This window comes from Myotis myotis, unplaced genomic scaffold, assembly GCF_014108235.1.
Source record: "Myotis myotis isolate mMyoMyo1 unplaced genomic scaffold, mMyoMyo1.p scaffold_m19_p_2, whole genome shotgun sequence".
NCBI lineage: Eukaryota > Metazoa > Chordata > Mammalia > Chiroptera > Vespertilionidae > Myotis > Myotis myotis.
This window is the reverse complement of record NW_023416324.1, coordinates 16,724,676-16,748,670: the sequence shown is the minus strand read 5'-3', so window position 1 is coordinate 16,748,670 and position 23,995 is coordinate 16,724,676. Positions and strand designations below refer to the sequence as shown.

The following is a 23,995-nucleotide window of genomic DNA, read 5'->3' as shown; positions in this document are numbered from 1 at the left end:
TCACAGGATTTCCTCCACTGTGCTTATATTTAACAACCCTTTAATGAATATCCATTTAAAATTATTTTTCCCTCCTTTCTATCTTCATCTTATACAAAACCTCAGAAGTTTGGAAAAATAAGTCTTCAGTAACAATGGACTTCCACTTCACTTAAAAGCTCTGAAACTCTGAGCTACACTCACAATCATCAGCCTGATCTCTAGCTATCTCTGAGAGAATAACACTTCAAATGTAAAGTACTGACTTCAGAAATATTTATACCAAAGTATTGCCTCATGAGAAATGGAAACACCAGCACAATGGAAAAAGCCTGAGACTTATTTGGAAATTGTATAAATCAGTCTAAAAAATTAAATCAACTCTTTAAAATGGTCCTGTTTATAGAAGTCAACAGGTCTAGTTCTACACCATACATACCTATCAATTGCCCAAGCCCTGTAAAATACTAGTAAAACACCACTGAATTCTAAATATGAGTTTCTTATAGCACTTATCTTCTGCAAAGTCAAGAAATTAACAGATGGTTTCCTAGCAATATTATAGATTAAAAAAAACTTCAAAGGGACAAAGTAAAACAACTATGTGTGGTAGATTAATACAACTAAGTGAAAAATAACTGATATGTTTTCATTTATTCTTCACAAAGTTATAAATGTCCAAAGTTATAAACGTCAAATTCCTTACATTCAAATCCCTTTAAAACATTCAACTTCACCTGTAGATCTGCCTTGTCTGTCAAGATTTTATTTCTTTGCCTTTTATTACTCACCAATTGCATCTGGATTTACCGGTCTGGAGACATCAGCTTGCCCCATGATTATATTGTCTGATGTATCTCACGACAACAAGCTGTCCCGGACCAAAGCGAACTTTTCTTAAAAGATAAATCCACATAAGGAGGGACGTGCACTCCTCTCTCAGTGTCACTGCCAAACATCAGGAAATGGCATGAGGTCAGTCTGCCGGAGTTTCTCTGTCCCTGTATCCCGGCCTGGGCACTGGAGGTTCTTATAAAAACGTCTTCACGCTGGCTCTCTTCACACAGGAATGCCTGTCATTCCAGGGTGCACACTGTGAAGAGCAGAAGTGCAGGAAGGGGAGGAGACTGCCAACCACATTCTAGCTGCTGAGCGGCAAGCCCTAAAAGTCCACACCTACTTTTCCTGATACTGAGCTTGGTTCCTGCTCTCCAGACTTGAGACACAGAAGAATGGGCGCTTACGCAAGAGCCTACCAAAGAACTTATAAATTTAAGCACACAAAAAACCATCAGGGTTATGCATAGCAGGCTAATGGGAGCAGACATCCATTCAAAGGTATGTTTTAGATACAGGCTTGCCTAAAAATTATCAGACTGTTCTCACATTTCCCTGCTTGCTCTAAAATTGTATTTCTACCTCTGAGTGGCATACCCAAATCAGAAAAAGATCTACGTACTGGGAATTAATAACATTAGGAATGTTATTTTAGGATTGAATATACTTTTTCTAAAAATAAGAAGAAATGTTTCTGAACACTTTGCTTACTAAGACAGTAAACTTGACATAAATATTTGGAAGGTATTATACAATATTTGTCTTTTTTGCCATAGCTCAATAACATATTTGATCTTGGGGAATACAAAGGAGTAGGCCCACATTTTTGGTATAATACATGGACATATCCGCTAACCACAAGTAGCAACCAAAAGTCCAGTTTACATACTGACATTTCATTTTCATTGATATAATTTACATGTAGGCAGCATTAAGAATACAACATGATGAATTTTTATTTACATGCATGCCTGTGTATGCTAACGTTAAATTTTCTAAATGTAAAAAAGCCACACATAACACAAACTTACCAGTGTTTGGCCACATGCTCTGGAGTATTTCACTAACACGTGAAGATGAAATGGGGAACGAACAATTTGAGCATTGTATTAAGGAGTTTTACATAGGTTATTCCATTTCATCATCATTACAACTAACCATGTGTTGTGAAGAATATATGATTTACTCTATTATCAGATAAGAAAACTAAAGCTAGTGAGGTCAAATCCCGTGATTATGTCACCAACTTTTTAAGTGCTGAAGCCCTAATATTCCTTCAACAAATAACAGCTACCCCAAAACACAGAGCTTTTAGTTTAAATCCTTGTTCTCCAAACTAAGATCACAGGAAGATTTCTAGTACCTGGGCTTTCCTTTTGCCTTTTCTTAGGTAGCTTCTCTCCCCCACCCCCATTGTCTTATCCCCATTATCTGCTTTGATACAGGGGGGGAAAAAAGAAAAGAAAAAAAAAAGCAAAGGTGGCAAATAAGAAAATGACAATGCTAAGGCATCAGTAAGGAAAGAAAGTGAAGAAATACTCAGCCAACATTTAATTGTTAATACTGATAGTAGTCAGAAAAATGGTATATATTGACCATTAAAATAGGAAAGGGAGTAAAAGGAAAAATAAATTGAAAAAATGCTCCAATGTAAGAATTTCTAATACCTTCTAACTCTGGCACTTATAATAATAAATATATTAGCCTAAAAGTATAACATTTGCAATAACAGTTTCCACTACTGTAAAATGGGGGAGGAAAAGGGGGCAAATAAATTGCCCAGTACCCAGTAGGCACTTAACATATTATAGTTATCATCAAATCACCACCATCATCATGAAGATAACACAGCATACTGCTTAAGAGGATGAGCTTTGGAGGCAAATGAAATTTTAATTTCAAATGTATTACTTGGTGGTAATACTAGGCAAGTTACTTCACACCTCTCTGAGCCTCAATTTTCTAATCTGTAAAACGGGCAATACAATACTAAACAGTACAGGGCAGTTATAGGGATGAAATGACATGAACATTTTAAAAAAGCCCTTTGAGCCCTGGCTGGTTTGGCTCAATGGATAGGGCGTTGGCCTGCGGACTGGAGGGTCCCAGGTTCAATTCTGGTCAAGGGCACATGCCTGGGTTGCAGGCTCGATCCCCAGAGCGGGGCATACAGGAGGCAGCCTATCAATGATTCTCTCTCCTCATTGATGTTTCTATCTCTCTCTCCCTTTCCCTTCTTCTCTGAAATCAATAAAAATAATATATTTTTAAAAGCCCTTTGTAATGGTTCCTGGCACATGAAAAGCTCGCAATAATTATCACAGTTCTTACAGGAAAAAAAAAAGTCATAAAGGACAGGCCAGGTTAAGAGCAGCCAGATAATAGTACATGACAAAAAACTTAGTCATTACAAAGAGGTTAGTCAGAAACGGAAGATGACATTTCTGCATCATGAATCCAAAGAGCAAATTGGAAGACACAGGCCAAGGGGGAAGTGTGAACACAATAAGGGTTGGTGCACAGAAACATCAAGCAGATGGAACAGTCCAGACAAAAATATTACTGTAAGTTTAAATCAGGTAAATTACACACACACACACACACACACACACACACACACACACACCAGAAACAGCATTGTAAAATCTATGTTGACAGGACCACAAGAGTAGAACAGATAGATTTATGGATCTTGGTATAGCTGCTTTTTGCCACCCACCAAATTTAACTGTCCATCTTGGCTTGACTCAAGGCTGATTTTAAGTTATTGTGAAGGTGGCAATAAAACCTAAAAGAATGACAAGATTCTTAGTGATCATTTGGCTCAATCTCCTACTCTTTATAAAAAAGAAAACTGATGGTCAAAGAGGTTAAATGCCTTGCTTACAGCCAGGGCTAAAACACAAGTCTCTTGATTCTAACGCCAGGACTCACTTCAACTCTTGTATAAGTGGCCAAGGAAATATTTACTTCCTAAAGATATACTCATTTCCCAGGGAAGTCCGTATTTTATAACAAGATTTCTCTCAAAACTGCTAATTCTGTTGCCTATGTAACCAAGCCAATAAATGTTCCTTGACCAACGATATTTACTTTGTGCCAACTGGAAAAACAGACAAGCAGAGAGAGGGGAAGATACTGGCCCATTGATGGCTTTAAAATTTAACAAAGCCTTGAATTCATTCTAGTTTTCCATGCGTTATATACTATTCTAATTGTCATCCAATAAAAGGTACTCTTTTTTTTTTTTTTTTTGAGTCTTTTTTTTTTATTTATTTTTTATTTTTTTAATTAAATCTTTATTGTTCAGATTATTACATTTGTTCCTCTTTTTTTCCCCCCATAACTCCCCTCCTCCCAGTTCCCGCCCCACCCTCCGCCCTCACTCCCCACCCACTGTCCTCATCCATAGGTGCACGATTTTTGTCCAGTCTCTTCCCGCATCTCCCACACCCCTTTCCCCCCCAGGTATAGTCAGTCCATTCCCTTTCTATGTCCCTGATTCTATTTGTAATCAACAGTTCATTCTGTTCATCAGATTATTTATTCACTTGATTCTTAGATTCACTTGTTGATAGATGCATATTTGTTGTTCATAATTTGTATCTTTACCTTTTTCTTCCTCTTCCTCTTCTTAAAGGATACCTTTCAGCATTTCATATAATCCTGGTTTGGTGGTGATGAACTCCTTTAGCTTTTCTTTATCTGTGAAGCTCTTTATCTGACCTTCAATTCTGAATGATAGCTTTGCTGGATAAAGTAATCTTGGTTGTAGGTTCTTGGTATTCATCACTTTGAATATTTCTTGCCACTCCCTTCTGGCCTGCAAAGTTTCTGTTGAGAAATCAGCTGACAGTCGTATGGGTATTCCCTTGTAGGTAACTGAGTTTCTTTCTCTTGCTGTTTTTAAGATTCTCTCTTTATCTTTTGCTCTTGGCATTTTAATTATGATGTGTCTTGGTGTGGTCCTCTTTGGATTCCTTTTGTTTGGGGTTCTCCGCGCTTCTTGGACCTGTAAGTCCATTTCTTTCACCAGATGGGGGAAGTTTTCTGTCATTATTTCTTCAAATAGGTTTTCAATATCTTGCTCTCTCTCATCTTCTGGCACCCCTATAATTCTGATGTTGGTACGCTTGAAGCTGTCCCAGAGGCTCCTTACACTATCCTCGCATTTTTGGATTCTTTTTTCATTTTGCTTTTCCGGTTGGGTGTTTTTTGCTTCCTCGCATTTCAAATCATTGACTTGATTCTTGCGCTCCTCTGGTCTGCTGTCGGGAGTCTGTATAATATTCGTTATTTCAGTCCGTGTATGCTTAATTTCTAGTTGGTTCCCCAATATAAGATCGAGGGTCTTATTAGTTTTCTTGTAGATCTCATTAAGTTTATCGGCGGCTTCTAAACAGTTCTTGAGAGACCTTAAAAGTGTGGTTCTGAACTCTATATCTTCCATTGACAATTTTGTCCTGTTTCTTTGTCTCCGCATTTTGTTATGCTTCCTTGGTGCACCCCCTAGTGGTCTTTGTTCGCAGTCTTATAGTTAAATCTTGATTGTTGTAGTTAATTCCAGGGAGGGTTTGACCTCCAGGCCAAGTGGCTATGAGAATCAGCTGTGTCAGCAGTGAGAGAACTTCTGTCCTCTAGGGAGGTGCTAATCTAGCCTTTGCCTGAGGCTATCCGGCAAATGCCTGTGTGCAGGGCTTGGGCGGGGCGGGTCGCACAGGATCAACAGGGTGGGCTGGAGAGAGCAGTTATGGCGGCTCTCAGTCCTGTCCCCAGGGGCTCTGCCTCTCTGAGTCCCAGCACCCGCTGCAAAGCTCAGAGAGAAAGCTGCACTCGCTCTGACCGAAGCCAGACAGTCCCGCTTCTCCCGTTTGAGTCTGGGTCCCTAAAGACTCGCCCGGATCTGGAGCTCAGAGTCTGGGACTCCCTCCCGATTGAAAACGCCAACCGCGCCCTCCGCCACCAGCCCGCTCCGCGCACTCCGCACCTCAGAATTTGACTTCAGCACTGTGCCTCCTCTGAGTGTCCGTATGCGTTTCTCTTTCCTCCTAGTTGTAGGACTTCCACTCAGCCAGCGTTCCTGTGGTTCTGGGTGATGTCCCTTCCGTTTTTTGGTTTCACTTTTGAAGTAGTTGTTCAGAGCAGCAAACTCCGGCGTTAACCTATGCCGCCATCTTGGTTCAAAATCAAAGGTACTCTTTTTAGAGTACTTTTCCTCCAAGCTCATTGCCTCAAGGAATGGAAGAGTTAGATAAAAAATTATGAATCTTTTCCTATTTTGTTTAGGGCAAGAGCAAGCAGGCCTTATACAAGTAAAGGTTAACAGGTAAAGAAATTTAAGTATAGCTTAGATTAAGACAGCACCTGAAGCCCTCTAACCAGAGCCTCATTTTATTAAAAACTATCTGTAAACACTGCATGTAACCTACAAAGAGCTGAGCACACAGAACCTTTAGTGACAACTTTATGTTGGCATATCATACTCTAACATAAAAACATGCTTTATATTTTCAGTCAACAGTTTACAAGACCAATCAGAAGAGAATTTTCATTTAAATATGCTTTATAGCCCTAACCGGTTTGGCTCAATGGATAGAGCGTCAGCCTGCGGACTCAAGGGTCCCAGGTTCGATTCCGGTCAAGGGCATGTACCTTGGTTGCAGGCACATCCCCATTGGGGAGTGTGCAGGAGGCAGCTGATAGATGTTTCTTTCTCATCGATGTTTCTAACTCTCTATCCCTCTCCCTTCCTCTCTGTAAGAAATCAATAAAATATATTTTAAAAATAAATAAATAAATATGCTTTATGCTAAAGTACCAATATAAATTGGATTACCTAGAAGAGTAAGCTTTTAGCTATTTTAATCACATCTCTCTCAGCTTAATTCGGCATACTATTTTCTTATTGCGTGAGATGTCTCAAGGAGGAGAGCTCTAGTGGGAGGTATGGGAAAAGTGACTTTCCTCTAGGAAAGGTTGACCAACAGAAATTATTAAAAGGCCACACAGGTACATATTCAAGTAAGAGACTAATTTTCAACTTTTGCATTTATAATTGGGGGAAGGAGCAGTTTCCTATTCTGTACCCCATGATCTAATTCTAATCTAATCTAGTTGGCTCAGGATAGTTTAGGAGATATCCTACAACTAATAATCTGTGTCTAAAAATTCACGTGGAAATTAGAAAGCCTTGCTAGTCATTTGTAAACACTTCATGGTCTCATCTACTTGTAGAAATTGTTCCCTTGGCCTGAAATTTTCCCCCCAGATCCATGTAGGAAACACCTACTAATCCTTTAAGAACTGGCTCAAATTTTCCTTCCTTCCTTCCTTTATTTATTTTAACAAATAAAGAACATTTATTTGTTTTTCACTACGACTTTATCTTAGCACATAATTAAACTGTCACTACCCCCATCCCAATTTGAAGAAGGGTTAGTACAGTGAATATTATAAAACAGATATAAAGGATTGGACTCAACATTAACTGACAAAGAAAAACTTCCTTCTAAGTCATCATAACAATGTTTAAGTAAAAAGAAAAAAAAGAGAGAGAGAGAAAGGGGGTGATGGGAGTCCAGTTGAACAAGATCCTCACATTTCATCTAACACATTCAATCCTGGCTAGAGTGTACCAAAATGGAAACAGGATTACTATAATACAAAACTTCCAAAACAGATAGCTGTACACACCTGTGTTCCAAGCCCACCCCCAGCCCCAAATGCTTGCAACACAACTATTTCTTTAATCCAATCTCTGTTGTAAGGCTGGTATGTCTGGGTATCAGCTCGGTAAATAAGACAGCTGAGGTCGGCTAGATCATCAATAAAATCAAACAACTGGCTGATATCCTATGTGATAGAGGGGCTGTTAGGATTCATTCTCTTCAGATGTTCTTCATGCATTTTACAAACGCCTTCCATGCATTCATTCACTGATTCACAGTCAGCATAAGTTCTGCCTTCTGGTCTCTTGGTAGGCTATACCAGCAAAATGGTGTGAGACATCGCACCAAACTCTTTCCCTGCAGCTGCCGCCGCCACACCACCACACACACCACGAGCTTAACCACAACGCTGCCAACAGCCAACCCCCCCCCCCCCCCCGCGAGAGGACGCTTCCATTATTATAAGCCTTTCCTTAGTCACTCGAGCAAAATCCCAATAAAGATTTACTCATCATTGGTTATGTGCTCAGCAATGTGTTGGTGCTGAAAACAACAGTTTTTGCCCTTAGAGTCCAACAGTTTTTGCCCTTATAGGATCTACAATAGAGTCTGATGAGTACTTAGGCACGACGCAAACACATATTGGGGTGTGGATGCCTATTACTTTGTCCTGAGAGGTCAGAGAAAATACCTTGAAAGAAGTAAGATCTAAACTGAAAGAGTCAGTCACAGAAGGGATGACAGAGATGAGAAAAAGGAATAAGCATCCAGAGATAAGGCTGGAGAGGTAAAGAGCTGGTCAGGACTGATTGTACTGTTTGGACTTGTACCCGAACTACAGTGATCTTCAGACTTTTCTAGTGGGCTAGAAACAGCTCCTGGGCAGGGACCATGATGTGTCTATCCTTAAACTCTCTTGGCATAACTTAATGGATAGTGGACATGCGACAAGTATTTATTAACCTTGAGTAGAAGGGAAGAAACAGCATTCTTCGATTTTAAGCTTTACTCAGAGAATTTAGTAACAAAAGACAACTAAGGTAAAAAGCGCTACAGATGGAGGCGAGAGTCCATGGACCAATTCTATCATTCCGAACAACTCAGACTGCTGTGAGATCTCACTTTTGTGGGGAAAAATGGCATGTTCATGATCGTTTTTGAGAATTTATTGTTTTGCAAGTAGTAACTTTCAAAGGAGAAAAATCTATCAGGTGAATATTTACATCAAGCATGTCGAACTCAAAGGCTAACATGGGCCAAATAAACAAGGTTTAAGTTTATGTGGCCGCAAAGAAACAAAAGCTTCAATTTTCATAGAAACGGTTTATTTCGATAGAGACATGCTGAATACAAAGGGCTGAAATAAATGAGTAATTGTTAATATAAAATAATAGAACATTTTAATAAAAATTAATATTTTTTCTTGGACATTAATTTACCAGACACTGAATAACTGCACAAATAAGTGTAACGCAAATAAACCTGTTTTTCTTGTTCTCCGAAAGCGAAATATTTCCTGTTGCACACACCAAACAAATCAGTGCAAGACTAATGATGTGGCCATCGGCTGCTAAAATATTCGCTGCTGGTATTACTGGAGAGAAATGGTGCGCCTGCATGTAAGACGCATAAGGGAAATGAATGCAACACGATTATAGTAATCAGTCATTAGCGAACGCTGTAGTTCGTTATTAATAATTAATAATTATGTATAACAGGATATTGTAAAAATTAAGTTACGAAGATTTTATTAAAACGTTTCTTATATACCATTATATGGGCTGGGCTCCAAAAATATTCGTTGTGGGCCACATGCAGCCCACGGGCTGAGAGTTTGACATGCTTGATTTACATAAAACCTCATATCATCACTACTCTTAGGCTCAAGATACTCAGCAGAAGGCATTGTACTTCATGTGAACTAGCCTGAAAGAGACAGAGTCGGTTAAGGTTGATGCAGGGCCAGTGGTATCAACAGATATTCATTCACTTACCCCAAATAACACTGGCTTCTTCCTGTGGCTAGCTCATTGGATGCAAGAAACAAACAAACACACCTGCCTCCTTTTCTATATCAAATACTGTAACTCTGGTTCCCATGCCTTCTTTCTAGTATGTTAGATGGTGATAAGTGCTATAGAAAAAAATCATCGAGGAAAGTGAGGTAGGGTAGGCTGAGAGAGAGAATGCCGAATTATAAATTGTGTGTGCAGAAGGGCCTCACTGGGAAGATGACTATATACAAAGACCTGAGCCCTAGCCTGTTTGATTCAGTGGTTGGAGTTTCAGCCCAAGGAATGAAGGGTCCCGGATGTGATTCTCAGTTGTAGGCTTGAACTGGGGCGGGGTCAAGGCACATGCAGGAGGCAACCTACTGATGTGTCTCTCTCACAATGATGTTTCTCTTTCTCTGTCTCTTCCCCTCCCTTACATTCTGTCTAAAAATCAATGGAAAAAATATCATTGGGTGAGGATTAAAAAAAGAAGGGGGGAAAAAAAGACCTGAAGTAAACAACTAACTCCTCAATTAACTTTCTCTGTCATCTTCCCAATACTATACATAGTTCTTTCAGTTGTTTATTAAAGATATTTTTTATTGCCCTGCTGGTGTTGCCCAGCGGTTGAACCTCAAACCATGAACCAGGAGGTCACGATTTAATTCCTGGTCAGGGCACATGCTTGGGTTGCGGGCTCACTGGATCCCCAGTAGGTGATGTGCGGGAGGCAGCCTATCAATGATTCTTTGTCATCATTGATGTTTGTATCCCTCTCTCCCTCTCCCTTCCTCTCTCTGAAAATAAATTTAAAAAAAACAACACATATTAAGACAGAAGGGTCCCGAGTTCAATTTCAGTCAAGGGCACATGCCTGGGTTGCAGGCTCTATCCCCAGTAGGGGGTGTGCAGGAGGCAGCCAATCAATGATTCTCTCTCATCACTGATGTTTCTCTCTCCCTTCGTCTCTGAAATCAATAAAAAATATATTTTAAAAAACATATTAAAATACTTTTATTAATTTTTAGAGAGAGAGAGAAAGAGAGAAACATCGGATATCAGTCGGCTGCTTCTTGCACACCCCCCACCTGGGATCAAGCCTGCAACCTGGGCACATGCACTGACTGGGAATCAAACCGGTAACTCTCTGGTGCACAGGATGACGCCCAATCAATTGAGCCACACCAGCCAGGGCAGTTCCTTCAGTTTTAACCAATACAAAATAAAAAGCAACATTTCCAAATGTACTAAAAATAAATATTAATTACACTAAAATATATTTTAATGACATAGTTATCAAATGTGCTGCTCAGTTCTCAACTATTTAAAGATGTTTATACTATGGTCAATACTGCCCAATACTATGACCACTAGCTACATATGATTATTTACATTTATATTAATATTTAATATGTTTATATTAAACACAATGTGCAATTCAGTTTCTCAGTTGTGCTAGTGACATTTCAGGTGCTCGATAGCCACACTGGACAGTGCAGATATAAAATATTTCCATTACTGCAAAACGTTCTATTGGACACGCTGAACCTAAAGGAGTTTTAAAACACACAGAAATCTTTCAGTAATAGCAAACCAGTATTTCAAAGCACTAACTCCACGTTTCATCAGCATGTGGTATCTATTTCCATGGCACCAACTACTAAATATCAACTACTAAAGGCAGTATACTCTGAAGGAATCTTGACGGTTAAAAAAAAAGTTTCCTTTTACTAGTATTCAGTACAAACTGCTGAGCTATTTATACTCTTTCTTTTTGTTTAAAAGGCAAGGCCAGAATTTATTGAGAATTTAAAGTTTGGTTCAGCTGGGTCTTTCTTTTTTGTACTCTTTCTTTAGTAACTGAACTACTACTTCTTTTTCTATTCTCAGTTAAAGTCTTTGACTATTAATAATAACTCAAAGCCTAAGGAAAAATAATGGTTTTATTTCAATTTACAGAACTACTGAAAATTATATCCATTTGTTATCAACCAAACAACATTCATCTTACTGGCCACCCATTTAACAATATTCTTTCTACTCCAAATTGTACTTTTTCAAGAGCTGAAGGTAGATTTTATGTAGTTACAATGAAAGTGACTAAATAGTCTTATCTTAAAGGAAAACATGCTTTATAAAATCACAAGACATTCATAAAAACTCAATCTCAATTGGCCTCTATTAAGGAACCAGAAGGTATCAATGATGTGTAGAAACTAACCAGTCAGAAATCAAGTCATGTTCCCCAGTAAAGTGGCATCATTGCTGGTGACTCAGAGAGATGACTACTAGCCACTGCCACTTCTCTCCTTCCTCCTCTCTTTCCTAACTCTCTGAAACTCATCTGGCCCTTAATTTCCCATTAAGTGACTGAGAAAGGAATATTAATATTACCAACACTCAGCCACATATTCACTGAGAATACAAGAAATGTCTGATGATAGCTATGTTTGTAAACATTATTCAGAAATTTCTAATAAGGAATCTCCTTACACATCCTTTTCCAGCATATGTGCAGGAGAATATAACCATCTTCTACCAAATAAAAATTCTCAGTAATTAACACCTGGTTACACTATGAACCAAAGTAATTCCTACAAAAGAACCAAGGATGACTACGTGAAGGGTATTTCTATCAAACCTGCTTTAGCCAGTAATTCAAATGCACCCTATTCTTTGTTTTCCAATAGGAAATATCCATCTCTTTTATACCACTCCTTTCCCTCAAAACCCTCAGTCTTTCTCCCTTAGGAGGTGAAGCACAGAAAAAAAAAAACTTATGTATACATTAACTAAGTTCAAAGAGAGATAATGTTTTGGATTATATATACCTTCCTAAATCTTGTTTTTAAAACTGTAACAGTGAAAAACACCACTCTAGGAAACAATCCAGTGAGGTGAGAGAAAATGTGGACAACTTGTGCCTTTGCTCACCTGTCTATGCTACAGCAACTAGCTCAATCCTAGTTTCACTTTTCTCAAAAGCACATCTTTATTAGTGCTACTACAACTGTAAAAATGTAGCTACCAAATAAAGCCTTTTAAGATGCTCCCTGGCTCAGTTGGTTGGAGCGTAGTCCTGTACACAAAGGCTGCAGGGAACATACCGAGGTTGGGGGTTTGATCCCTGGTTGGGGCATGTATGGGATGCAACCAATTGATGTTTCTCTCTCTCTCTCTTCCCTCTCTCTAAATCAATAAAAAATATCCTCAGGTGAGGATTAAACACACACAAAAACACACACCTTCAAGATGCAAATTTGATTGTGTTTTCAATGTGAAAATAATTTATTTTATTAAAAAAGCCCTAAATTTAAACAGTATCCAATTAGCTATTAAACACTGTACCCATACTTGCTTTGTTTCCAGGCCTGGGCACCAAAAGTCTTCAGAATACCACCTATTCTAAAATCCAAGGAAGAGCAGTTTGTTGTGTGGATTTAAAAAGAAAAATGACAGGTCCTGGTCGGGCAGCTTGGTTGGTTGGAGCGTAGTACAGATGAGCCAAGTTTGCAGGTTCCAGCCCTGGTCAGGGCACAGACAAAAAATAACCAATGAGCCGAAACCGGTTTGGCTCGGTGGATAGAGCGTCGGCTTGCGGACTGAAAGGTCCCAGGTTCGATTCCGGTCAAGGGCATGTACCTTGGTTGCGGGCACATCCCCAGTAGGAGATGTGCAGGAGGCAGCTGATCGATGTTCCTCTCTCATCGATGTTTCTAACTCTCTATCTCTCTCCGTTCCTCTCTGTAAAAAATCAATAAAATATATTAAAAAAAAAAATAACCAATGAAATGCATGAACAGGTGGAACAATCTCTCTCTCTCTCTCTCTCATAAATAAATGAATAAATATTTAAAGGAAAAAAGATAAAGGGCTGAAATGATTTGCCTGGGATTTGTTTACTTGGGGCAAACAGTCTTCTATATGTTTAAACAGTTTTCTAAATCTTCCTGGTCTGAAAGAATTGTGTGTGGAACACAGCTCTCAAATTTGACATCCTCCTGTGTGTGCTTAAAGCAATAATAATTTCTTTCTACCTGCCTCCAGTTTTGTCCCTTTCTAATTAATTCTCAACAGTGGTGACACGGTGATCTTTAGAGCAACACAAATTTAAGAGTTTGTCACATCTTACAAAAAAATCCTTCAAGACCTGACCCAATGACTATCTTTCTATCTAGTCTCTTATCTCACCATTCTCCCATACCTGCTATATTTAGTCTTAGTACTTGTCTTGAGTCCTATTGAACCACTTAGAGTTTCTAAATGGTAACATATTCTCCCAAGTCTATCAACCTATTCATTTGCTGTTCTAGCTCTCCCTCCCCACATTTCTTAATCTGGCTAATTGGTGCTTCTTTAAAATTCATTTTATCTGTCACTTCCTCTGGGAAGTCTTCTTTTCTACACTTAAGGCTGTGTTAGGCACCCCACTTCTGTCTCCAATTAACCTTCCATATACCTCTACATATAGGGGTACATATCACTTTTATTATAATCATATATTTACTTTTATTATAATTACCTGTCTTTGAAAACAGAAATTATCTTTATATGCTCAGCAAGTAACATACTGCTCAGCACATAATAGATATTCAATAAAGATTTGAAAAAAGAGGAGGGAGGCAAAGGGAGAATAGGGTCTTTCACTAGTTTAACTTATAGGTGTTCCTTTTAAATTATGGAGTATGTACATTGGGAAAAGAATCAGGTCTGTAGGTAAACAACATATAACAAATTACTGAACAATTTCTTGGCAAAAGGGGAGGGGGAAAACAGACATGATTGAGATTCTCTTACAAGCTAGGGGTTACATGTATATATATAAAAGCCTAAGCAACTGTTAAGACAGAATGACCAGTCACTATGATGTGCACTGACCACCAGGGGGACAGACGCACACTGACCCCCAGCCCATAGGCCCTAATCACCGATGGGGCCTGCCTGCCAGCCAATCTCTTGGTTTTTTCCCACCAGCCGGCAGGCCCCGATCACCCAACTGGGGCTGGGACTCCAGGGCTGGGATGGGGAACCTGGGGTGGGTGGTGGTGGACACAGCCCCTTTCCCAGGAGGGCCAAGGGCCATCTCTCTTCTCCGAGTTGGCGACCAACCTCCCAGGTCCTTCCCCCTAGTCCTCCCCCGGCTGGCAGCCCTTGATTGGCCTGCCGCCTGCCCCTGCAGTGGCAGTTGACCCCTCTCCCAGCCAGCAACTCCCGATTGCCCGATCAGGGCCAGGCTGGGCTGGGACAGGGAACCGGGGGTGGGTGGTGGTGGAAACAGGCAGTGAGGGAGGAGGAGTGGGGAGGCAGGGAAGCAGGGAGCTGCGTGGTGGTGTTGGTGTGCAGGGCAGTGAGGGAAGAAGGAGGCGGGGAGGTGGGGAGGCAGGGAACCTGATGGCCCTTATTGCCGGCCAGGCCTAGGGACCCCACCTGTGCCTGAATTTTGTGCACTGGGCATCTAGTGTTATAAATTCACTCCCACAGATGCTTAACAGCAACATCATCTTTTAATTATAGCTGCTTTTAGATTTATAAAAACCTATTTTAAAAAAGAGAAACACTTATAAGGACTAAAGTAGCACTACCAGTTTTTAATCTCTTAAAGCTGATTTCTAGTTTCTGTTTCTTCTCCCTTTCACTCCTGATTCTTGGTTTCTGATTATTTCACTAAGTGACAAAAGTTTCCATCAGAAAAATCAGAACATAAAGAAATAATACTAAATTCAAAATAATCAAGTCTGTTATATACGAACATCTCTAACAAAAGATATAATAAAAAAGAAAGCTAAAACTTAGAAAAAAATAAACTAAGTTCAATTTGCCATACATTCCTTTTCCCCATTCTCTATGAATAATAGCTAACATTAATTGAGCATGTATTATAATGTCAGGAATTATTTTAAGTATTTTACATGTATTAACTTATCTAATTCTTTGGCAAACATATCAGAAGGATTCCATTTATTATCCTATTAAATTGATGAGGAAACTAAGTCACACCAGAGTAAACTTGTCAAGGAGTTCAGAGCTAATAAATGGCAAAGATAGGGTTCATAGCTAAGTCATCTGGATATTAATCTCCATTCCTAACTACTACACTATAGACCAGTGATGGAGAACCTATGACACGCGTGTCAGAGGTGACACGAAAACTCATTTTTTGGTTGATTTTTCTTTGTTAAATGGCATTTAAATATATAAAATAAATATCAAAAATATAAATCTTTGTTTTACTATGGTTGCAAATATCAAAAAATTTCTATATGTGACACGGCACCAGAGTTAAGTTAGGGTTTTTCAAAATGCTGACACGCCGAGCTCAAAAGGTTCGCCATCACTGCTATAGACCTAACTATACATTGGGTTCATACAATACTTCCCAGATGTTTAAATAAGAACACTTATTTTAAACCCTATAAAAATTCTAGTTATTACTTTAACAAAAGTAAAATTCAGACACAGAGCAGTTATGCAAATTGCCAAAAATGACAATGTTAAAATAAAAAAGCAAACATTTGTTTTTTTAGGTCACCCCTGATATTTCCAGTATGATCATCAACAAGAATGATGCTTCTTATCTCAAAAATCAATTTGTAAAGGAATTTCTTAGAAAATAAATGAAAGATCTAAAATAAAATAAAAAGTTGGCCATTTGGGACAGAGACATTTCTACTATTCCTCAAACTAAATCTACAATAAAAATACTCCTGCCCCAGTATTTCACGAGAAACCCAAATTACTGAAGCACAGGTTTAAAACACCTTTAACCCAAATTATGCAACTGGGGGCATTATTATTAGCAACATACAAGTATGTTTCATTACCAAGTGTTGTCTATTTACACTCCCTAAAGCAATTAGGAAGCCCCAGTTTTCCCTATTTCCCCATGTTCACCAAATTCTCCTGTTAGATACAAGACAAAAACAATAAAACAAAAAGCTCATTAAAGATACAGAAAAGGAAATATAGATGCTATAAAAACAAGTTTTGTTTTAATAATTTCCTTAAGCACAAGTCATGCAGAGTAATATGGCATGAAATTCTAACATAACTATTTTTATCTGTTTATTCATTCTGCCTTGCATTAATGGTTCTTAATCTCTTTTAGAGCTAAAATTGTCTTATTCATTTTATTGTTGTTGTCTATGGCAGGTAGGGTAGTGTACCAACAAAAATTTATTGAGTTATTTAATGAATCAATCATCCATCCATTCATTCATCCACCTTTTCACCTTTTGGTTAGGGTTAGGGTATGTAATGAGTATGAAATAAATATTCAAGCAAAACTAAATGGGCTTCATTGTAACCAACGTTAAGCTATTGCCTTGGACACATTATAAGATTAGAACCAGAACTAAACAAGCACACACCTTTAGTATTAAGCCAAGCTTCTCATCCTAGCAAGAATGTCTTTTCTTTGGTGCCACTTTTTTCTCTTGTTATTTACTAGTAAAACATAATTCTTATGGGTTCTTGCTATTCAAGCCCTTTGATGATTGATTTATAAACTGAAGAGGGAAGAGACAGATTCGGGGGGGGAGAGGAGGATGGACAAAAGAAAACAGCCAGACCCACTTGTTTTACAGCATTTAAATTCTTTTGGGAGATCAAAGAAGAAAAACAGAAAATATAAAATCAAAGGAAACTTAAATATGAAAATTTAAATATATAAAATATTTAAATGGTCAGGTGAAATGCAGTATTTAATCTTTCTACGCAATGGTAAAAAGGAAAGCTGTAGCTACAGATTGCAATCTATATATATAAAAGCCTAAGTGACCGTTACGACCAGACGACCGGCTGGTAACTATGATGTGCACTGACCATCAAGGGGCAGACGCTCAACACAGGAGCTGGCCCCTGGTGGTCAGTGCACTCCCACAGCCAACCTCTAACAGCTGGCCAACCTCCCTCGGTCCCTTCCCTGCCCAACCCCCGCTCCCGGCCTCGATCACCAGCCAGGCCGAGGGACCCCACCCATGCACAAATTCGTGCACTGGGCCTCTAGTCTGATATAATGTCACTGACTACCAACAAACTCTGGTTTGATGAGGAAAAAACACAACACACATATAAGCCTTCAATGAAGAATTAGAGGCCATTAGTACCATTCTACTAGCTAGCCCAATCTACTACTATCACCTTTTAACGGAAGTCTCTATTAAAAGGTAGGTGGGTGTGTGCAGGTGTGCATGTGTTTTGTATTCCACTGATGTTTCAAACTGCAGTCTTGTAAAAACTATCCTACCTTTGAGTCAACTCAAAGCTCTATCATGAAAAGGTCATTTTTAACATTTAGAACTCTAAGCAAAATGCACATGTTTGTCTTATTGCACTGTCTCAGAATTCCCAAAATAATGTTAATTAGGGAAGGAGTGAACATTCCTGTTTTGTTCTTGCTCTAGTGGACATTTCTTCAGTATTTCACTAATAAGTGTAGTAGTGTCTATTGGTTTCAGAAAACTATTCTTAGTCATATTTAAGGACTAAGTAAGCACATTGTAAAATTTTAAAAGTGAGCTAAAAGGCCTGGCCAGTGTGGCTCAGTGGTTGAGTGTTGGAGCTCTGAACCCAGAGGTCATGGTTCGATTCCCAGTTAGGGCACATGCCCAGGTTGTGGGCTTGAGCCCCAGTGGGGGATGTGCAGGAGGCAGCTAATCAATGATTCTCTCTCATCATTGATGCTTCCATCTCTCTCTCCCTTTCCCTTCTCTCTAAAATCAATTTTAAAATGTTTTTAAATGAGCTAAAAGGATATTCATAGTATTCATAATATGGATTGTCACTGGGCAGTGGTGATCAAAGCAGATTACAAAATGTGTCCTAGTATTACCAATTAGTAGAAATGGAGGTACTTATTAAAAATGTAAGAATAAAAATAAATTATCCTACTCTTAGTGTAATAAAAGCTTTTAGCTAAAATAGTTGAATTTTCAAAAAAAAATTTTATATAGAGATAAGCATATCATTTTTCTATTTTGTAATAACTGATGTACTAATGTGTTTTTATTTATAGATTACTTAATATAAAATCCTTAGATTCTGAAAGAAATACTCTTAGTCATATTCTTTTAATATAATGAAAGACAAAAAAAGAAAAGAAAAAATATATATATAATGAAAGACTTGACATATAAAATGGGATAAAAGCAGTTCTAAATTAGTATGTTAAAAATGTATAACTACTACATAGATAACTGCTCTAAAAAAAATCATAGAAGTAAATATAACAAAATAATTACCAGTAGTTTTATTTTTGTACCATCTTTGTTAGCTTTTATTTATCAAGATTTCATTAACTTTATAAAATAAAAGGATATGTTTTCTATTTTTTTCTATGCTCTCCATGGTTGATTATAATTAAACTATAAATGAAACTGCCCATAAAACCCACTGGGCTAAGATGCATTTTAATTTCCTTCTGTGACTATTATAGTCTATATGGGATTTTTATTTCTTGAGTCACTTTGGTAAATTATATTTTCCTAAAAAACTACTTATTTCATCAGGAACTCAACAAAGGTGCTAAAGTAATTCAGTGGATAACAGAGAATATTTTCAACTTCGTACCACATCCAAAAATTAAGTAAAAAAGAATCACTGAACTAAAAACTATAAAACATCTTGGGAAAAAAAATAGAGAAAAATCTTTGTGACCTTGGGTTAAGCAAAGATTTCTTTTTATTTATATATTTACTTTGATTGATTGATTTCAGAGAGAAAGAGAAACACTGATTTATTGTTCCACTTATTTATGTACTCATTGGTTACTTCTTGTATGTGCCCTGACCAGGGATCGAACCCACAACCTTGGTGTATCAGGACGATACTCTAACCAACTGAGCTACCTGGCCAGAGCCAAGCAACGATTTCTTAAAAGACAAAGAGCAAGTCATAGAAACATGGAACAGACTGTCAAACCTCAGAGGAAAGGCAGGGGAGGGTTGGGAAGAGGGGGTAAGAGATCAACCAAAGGACTTGTACGCATGCATATAAGCATAAACAATGGATACAGACAGTAGGGAGGTAAGGGCATGTGCTGGGGAGCAGGAACGGTCAGGGAGTGGTCAATGGGGGGAAAAGGAGACATATATAATACTTTCAACAATAAAGAATTTAAATTTTAAAAAAAGATAAAGAACATTAACCATAAAAGAAAAAAACAACTGGATTTCATGAAAATAAAAATATCTGGTCCTGCCTGGCCAGTGTAGCTCAGTGGTTGAGCATCGACCCATAAACCAGGAGATCACTGTTTAATTACTGGTCAGCGCACATGCCTGGATTACAGGCTCCCTCCCTAGGAGGGGGCATGTTGGAGGCAGCTGATGGATGATTCTCATCATTGATGTTCCTATCTCTCTCTTTCTGCCTTCCTCTCTCTGAAATCAGTAAAAACATATTTTTAAAAAAACAAAACAAACAGCCCTAGCTGGTTTGGATAGAGCGTTGGCCTGTGCACTGAAGAGTTCCAGGTTTGATTCCAGCCAAGGGCACGTGCCTGGGTTGCGGGCTCGATTCCCAGTAAGGATCATGGAGGAGGCAGCCGATCAATGATTCTCTCTCATCATTGATGCTTCTATCTCTCTCTCCCTCTCCCTTCCTCTCTGAAATCAACAAAAATATATTTTAAAAAATTTTTTTCTCTTAACAAACAACCAAAACTACAAACAACCTCTGGTTCTGACTTGGTAACCAATCAATGTCTCTCTCTTTTCTTCCCTTTCACTTGCTCTAAAAAAAAAAAAAAAAACCAATGGAAAAAATATCCTCGGGGTAAGGATTAACAACAACAACAAAAACAAAAACAGATCTTGCCCTCCATAAGTTTATAGTCTTATAAGATGACAGAAGATATTTAATACATGTTCATAACAATGCTACATTAAGTTTCTACTGAAAATCCAGGGGGAAAATAGAACTAACATCATTTTGGGCATTATTTAATTCCAGAGGCATTTATCTCCTACACCGTAAGGATCTCAAAACTAATTAAGTTCATATTTTGTCCTTCATTCTTAAAGAGAAGGGAGGGAAGGGCTGTGTCGTCAGCACATTTTGAGCTTCAAATGATAACAACATAACATCACAAAATTTTTTCCCATAAACTTTGAAGTGAAGTGCATGTATTAGCTTTGAGCATGGCTTCTTTTTTAAAAAAATATATTTTATTGATTTTTTACAGAGAGGAAGGGAAAGGGATAGAGAGTTAGAAACATTGATGAAAGAGAAACATCAATCAGCTGCCTCCTGCACATCTCCCACTGGGGATGCGCCCGCAACCAAGGTACATGCCCTTGACTGGAATCGAACCTGGGACCTTTCAGTCCGCAGGCCGATGCTCTACCCACTGAGCCAAACCAGTTAGGGCGAGCATGGCTTCTTAACGTATGTCCTTAACAGCTAGGAAAAAAACCCTTTATAATATATGATTTATAAATTCAGATACAGAGTAGGAAGGAAATAATTGATTTCATTTGTTTAGGATATAGCTTCAGTTTTCTACCTCAACAAACTGCTTCTCCTATTTCCTATGTGATATAAATTCTAATCTAAAGAAATTACCTTGTAAATCTGTTTCCAGAACACCACGCATAAGAATAACCTAGTTTCAAATTCATATTAATAATCTACTCATTAAATTATTTCATCAAATACATACCAAAAAAATTTTAAACAAAATTGTGTTCACTTCTACAGAAGGGAGAGCACTACAGAAACTTAACGAAGTCAGAAGATTTAAAACATTTTGGGAAGGCAATTTAGTATGCCTACAGACAGATCCTCTCCTGTATCAAAAAACCTTTAGCCCAGGTGCCATCTCCCTGTCTCTTGAACCAATGCCCCTCCCCAACCCCACCCCTGCCTTACTTTCTATCCTTTTTCCTTCCTTCAAGGTGCAGACCTTTGCTTTCTCCCTCCTAAGCTCTAAGGGCCCTTCTTTCACCTCTGTAACTTTCTCCCTGAGTTCACACAGCCCAGCTGGCTCACTTCTTCCACAGCTCATTTCTTCATAAAAAAACCCAAAAACTTGCCCGGCTGGCATGGCTCAGTGGTTGAGCATCAACCTATGAACCAGGAGGTCATGGTTCGATTTCCAGAGAATACAATTCAGCCGTGGGCAAACTACGGCCCGAGGGCCGGATCCGGCCCGTTCGGCTGTTTTATCCGGCCCGCGGAGCTGAAAGAGCGGAGGGTTCTCTTGCTCTCCCCTCCGCTCCTTCACCAGCAGCAGTGTTAACATGGCAACGTCGGGAAACACAGCCGCAGCTCCTTCTTCTGAGTCCAGTTTAAGAACCCATTGTGGCCCTCGAGTCAAAAAGTTTGCCCACCCCTGGAATACATGCTGGTTTAGGGCGGGATCCCCAGTAGGGGACATGCAGGAGGCAGCCGATCAATTATTCTCATCATCGATGTTTCTATCTCTCTATCCTTCTCCCTTCCTCTCTCTCTGAAAATCAATAAAGGGAAAAAATTTAAAAAGAAAGAAAGAGGAAGACATAAGATTCAGGAAACGAAAGAGGAAAAACAGGAAAGAAGCAGAGTCACCAGGTAACTAGGAATATTTTAGGATGACAGCTGTGTGCCACACACAGAGGGGCACCAGTCCAGATTGGAGCAGTCTAACTCAAGAGACATACCGAGGTCGGTCATCACCAAGATCTCTGCTGCCATTTATCCTCTTCTCAAAGATAAGAACATAGTGTCCAGGGGAGCCTGCCGACAACTTGCCTTGACTACATACTGGTGAATTTCTTCTCAAAACACTCACTTGCCTAATGAGCTCAGAACACTCATTTCACTCCACAAAAGTGTTCTTCATCCTACAGCTGTGCGTAGGTCACACTCAATTTAGGAAATACCACAGAACTACTCACTCCCTCTGACCATATTTCTGCCAAATGTCCAACAAACTGTGTTCACTTCTGTAGAAGGGAGGGTACTACAGAAACTTAATGAAGTTTGTCTAAACTTGTCAGAAGCCTGGTCCTACTCAATACAATTTCCAGGACTAAGTCTTGACTTTGCTCCTGATTTTCACAGAAGAACCTCTATGAACCTCAGGAAGCTGAATTAAGTATGGTCCGTCAATCCCTGGGGATCCCTGAGATCCTTTTAGGAGTCCAAGAGGTACAACTATATACTTAATAATACCAAAGAATTATTTGCCTTTTTCACTGTGTTGACATTTGCACTGATGATCCAAAAGCAATGGTGAGCAAAACTGCTGGTACCCTAACACAAATCAAGGCAGTACCACCAAATTGTAATAGGCCTCATATTCGTCACCACTATATAATTAAAGTTAAAAATAACACCAGCTTTAAGAATGTCCTTGATAAAAATATAAAAATTATTAGTTTTAATAACTCTCAACCCTTTGGTACATGTCTTTTATTATGTGTGATGAAATGATAAGAAATGCATAAAGCATATACTTAAGTGCAATGGTTACCTTCAGAAAAGGCACTTGTGTGATTGAGTTGCAAGCTGAGCTAGCCAATTTTTTTCATAAGATACCATTTTCAAAGGAAAGATTGAATGACAAATTATGTTATTCATGCTTAGATATCTGACAGACATTGTCTCAAAATAGAATAAAAACAAAACAAAACCTGATAGTATGCATTGTCAGCAATATTAAGTCAAGCTTTCTAGAGAAAATTTAAAATTTGGAAAACATATCCACTAGAGTGAGCTTGACAGCTTCTCAAGATTTAAAGACTTTTCCAATGAGATCAGTAATGGTATTTACAAATGTCAATACTAACAAAATTAATGGATTTTAAACTATAAATAAAATGTGTAAACATTTGTCCATGTAGGAAAGGTCCTAGAAGCCATAGGTTAGTCCCACTGGAACTTGGTGGATAAAAATCCCTCATTTTATTTTTAGAATAGAAAACATAATTCTTTTTCAATACATCTACATAACTGTTAGCCAAATCGACTTAACAAAATTCTCACCCATATTATACAGACTCCATCTTCTTAGAAACAAAACTCATTTTACAGTCAGAATCTTTACTTTGTCAAATGGCATTGAGTGGACTATAACTCAGTAAACCAAATTCTTATCATATGTATGTTTTGTAAGCAATGAAGAAAAAAATCAGTATAACATTTGAAGAAGGAGTGGAGGAAAAAGAGAATGAGACTGGTTGTTAAATATGTAACTATGAATCATTTCCACTTTTTTCTAAAATCCACATATGAATGTAAATGTTAATTTACAAATTCCAAGATTTAAAGTATTAGAGGAAAAATCTTCTCACTAGCACAGAAGACAACTTTTTTCTCATATTAGTGATCAAAAGTACATTTCAATTTATGTTTCAATTGACTATTGGCCAACTTTAACTTCCATAGCAACTCTCACTATGTTATCCTCTAATAAATTTAAGTTATAGTTAATTTAAGTTAAATTTAATTAGCTTAATGATAAATTTAATTACTGACATTAAATTAAATTTAAGTTATTATTGTGTTAGGTGATGTAAGTCAGAGAGAAAAATAAGT

General features: G+C 38.3%; 1 protein-coding gene across 4 annotated transcripts in view; it reads right to left on the bottom strand.

The window, feature by feature from the left end:
* PHACTR4 (phosphatase and actin regulator 4) overlaps positions 1-23,995 on the bottom strand; it is a 75,470-nt gene that overhangs the window by 37,623 nt on the left and 13,852 nt on the right. For 3 of the 4 annotated variants that reach the window (XM_036348139.1, XM_036348136.1, XM_036348137.1), the window contains exon 2: positions 771-1,072. The exons of the other annotated variant lie outside the window; for it this stretch is intronic. In XM_036348139.1, the coding sequence (XP_036204032.1) occupies positions 771-816 (46 nt within the window). In that variant the 5' untranslated portion in view covers positions 817-1,072. The remainder of the gene's footprint in view (positions 1-770; positions 1,073-23,995) is intronic. 4 annotated transcript variants of the gene reach the window in all.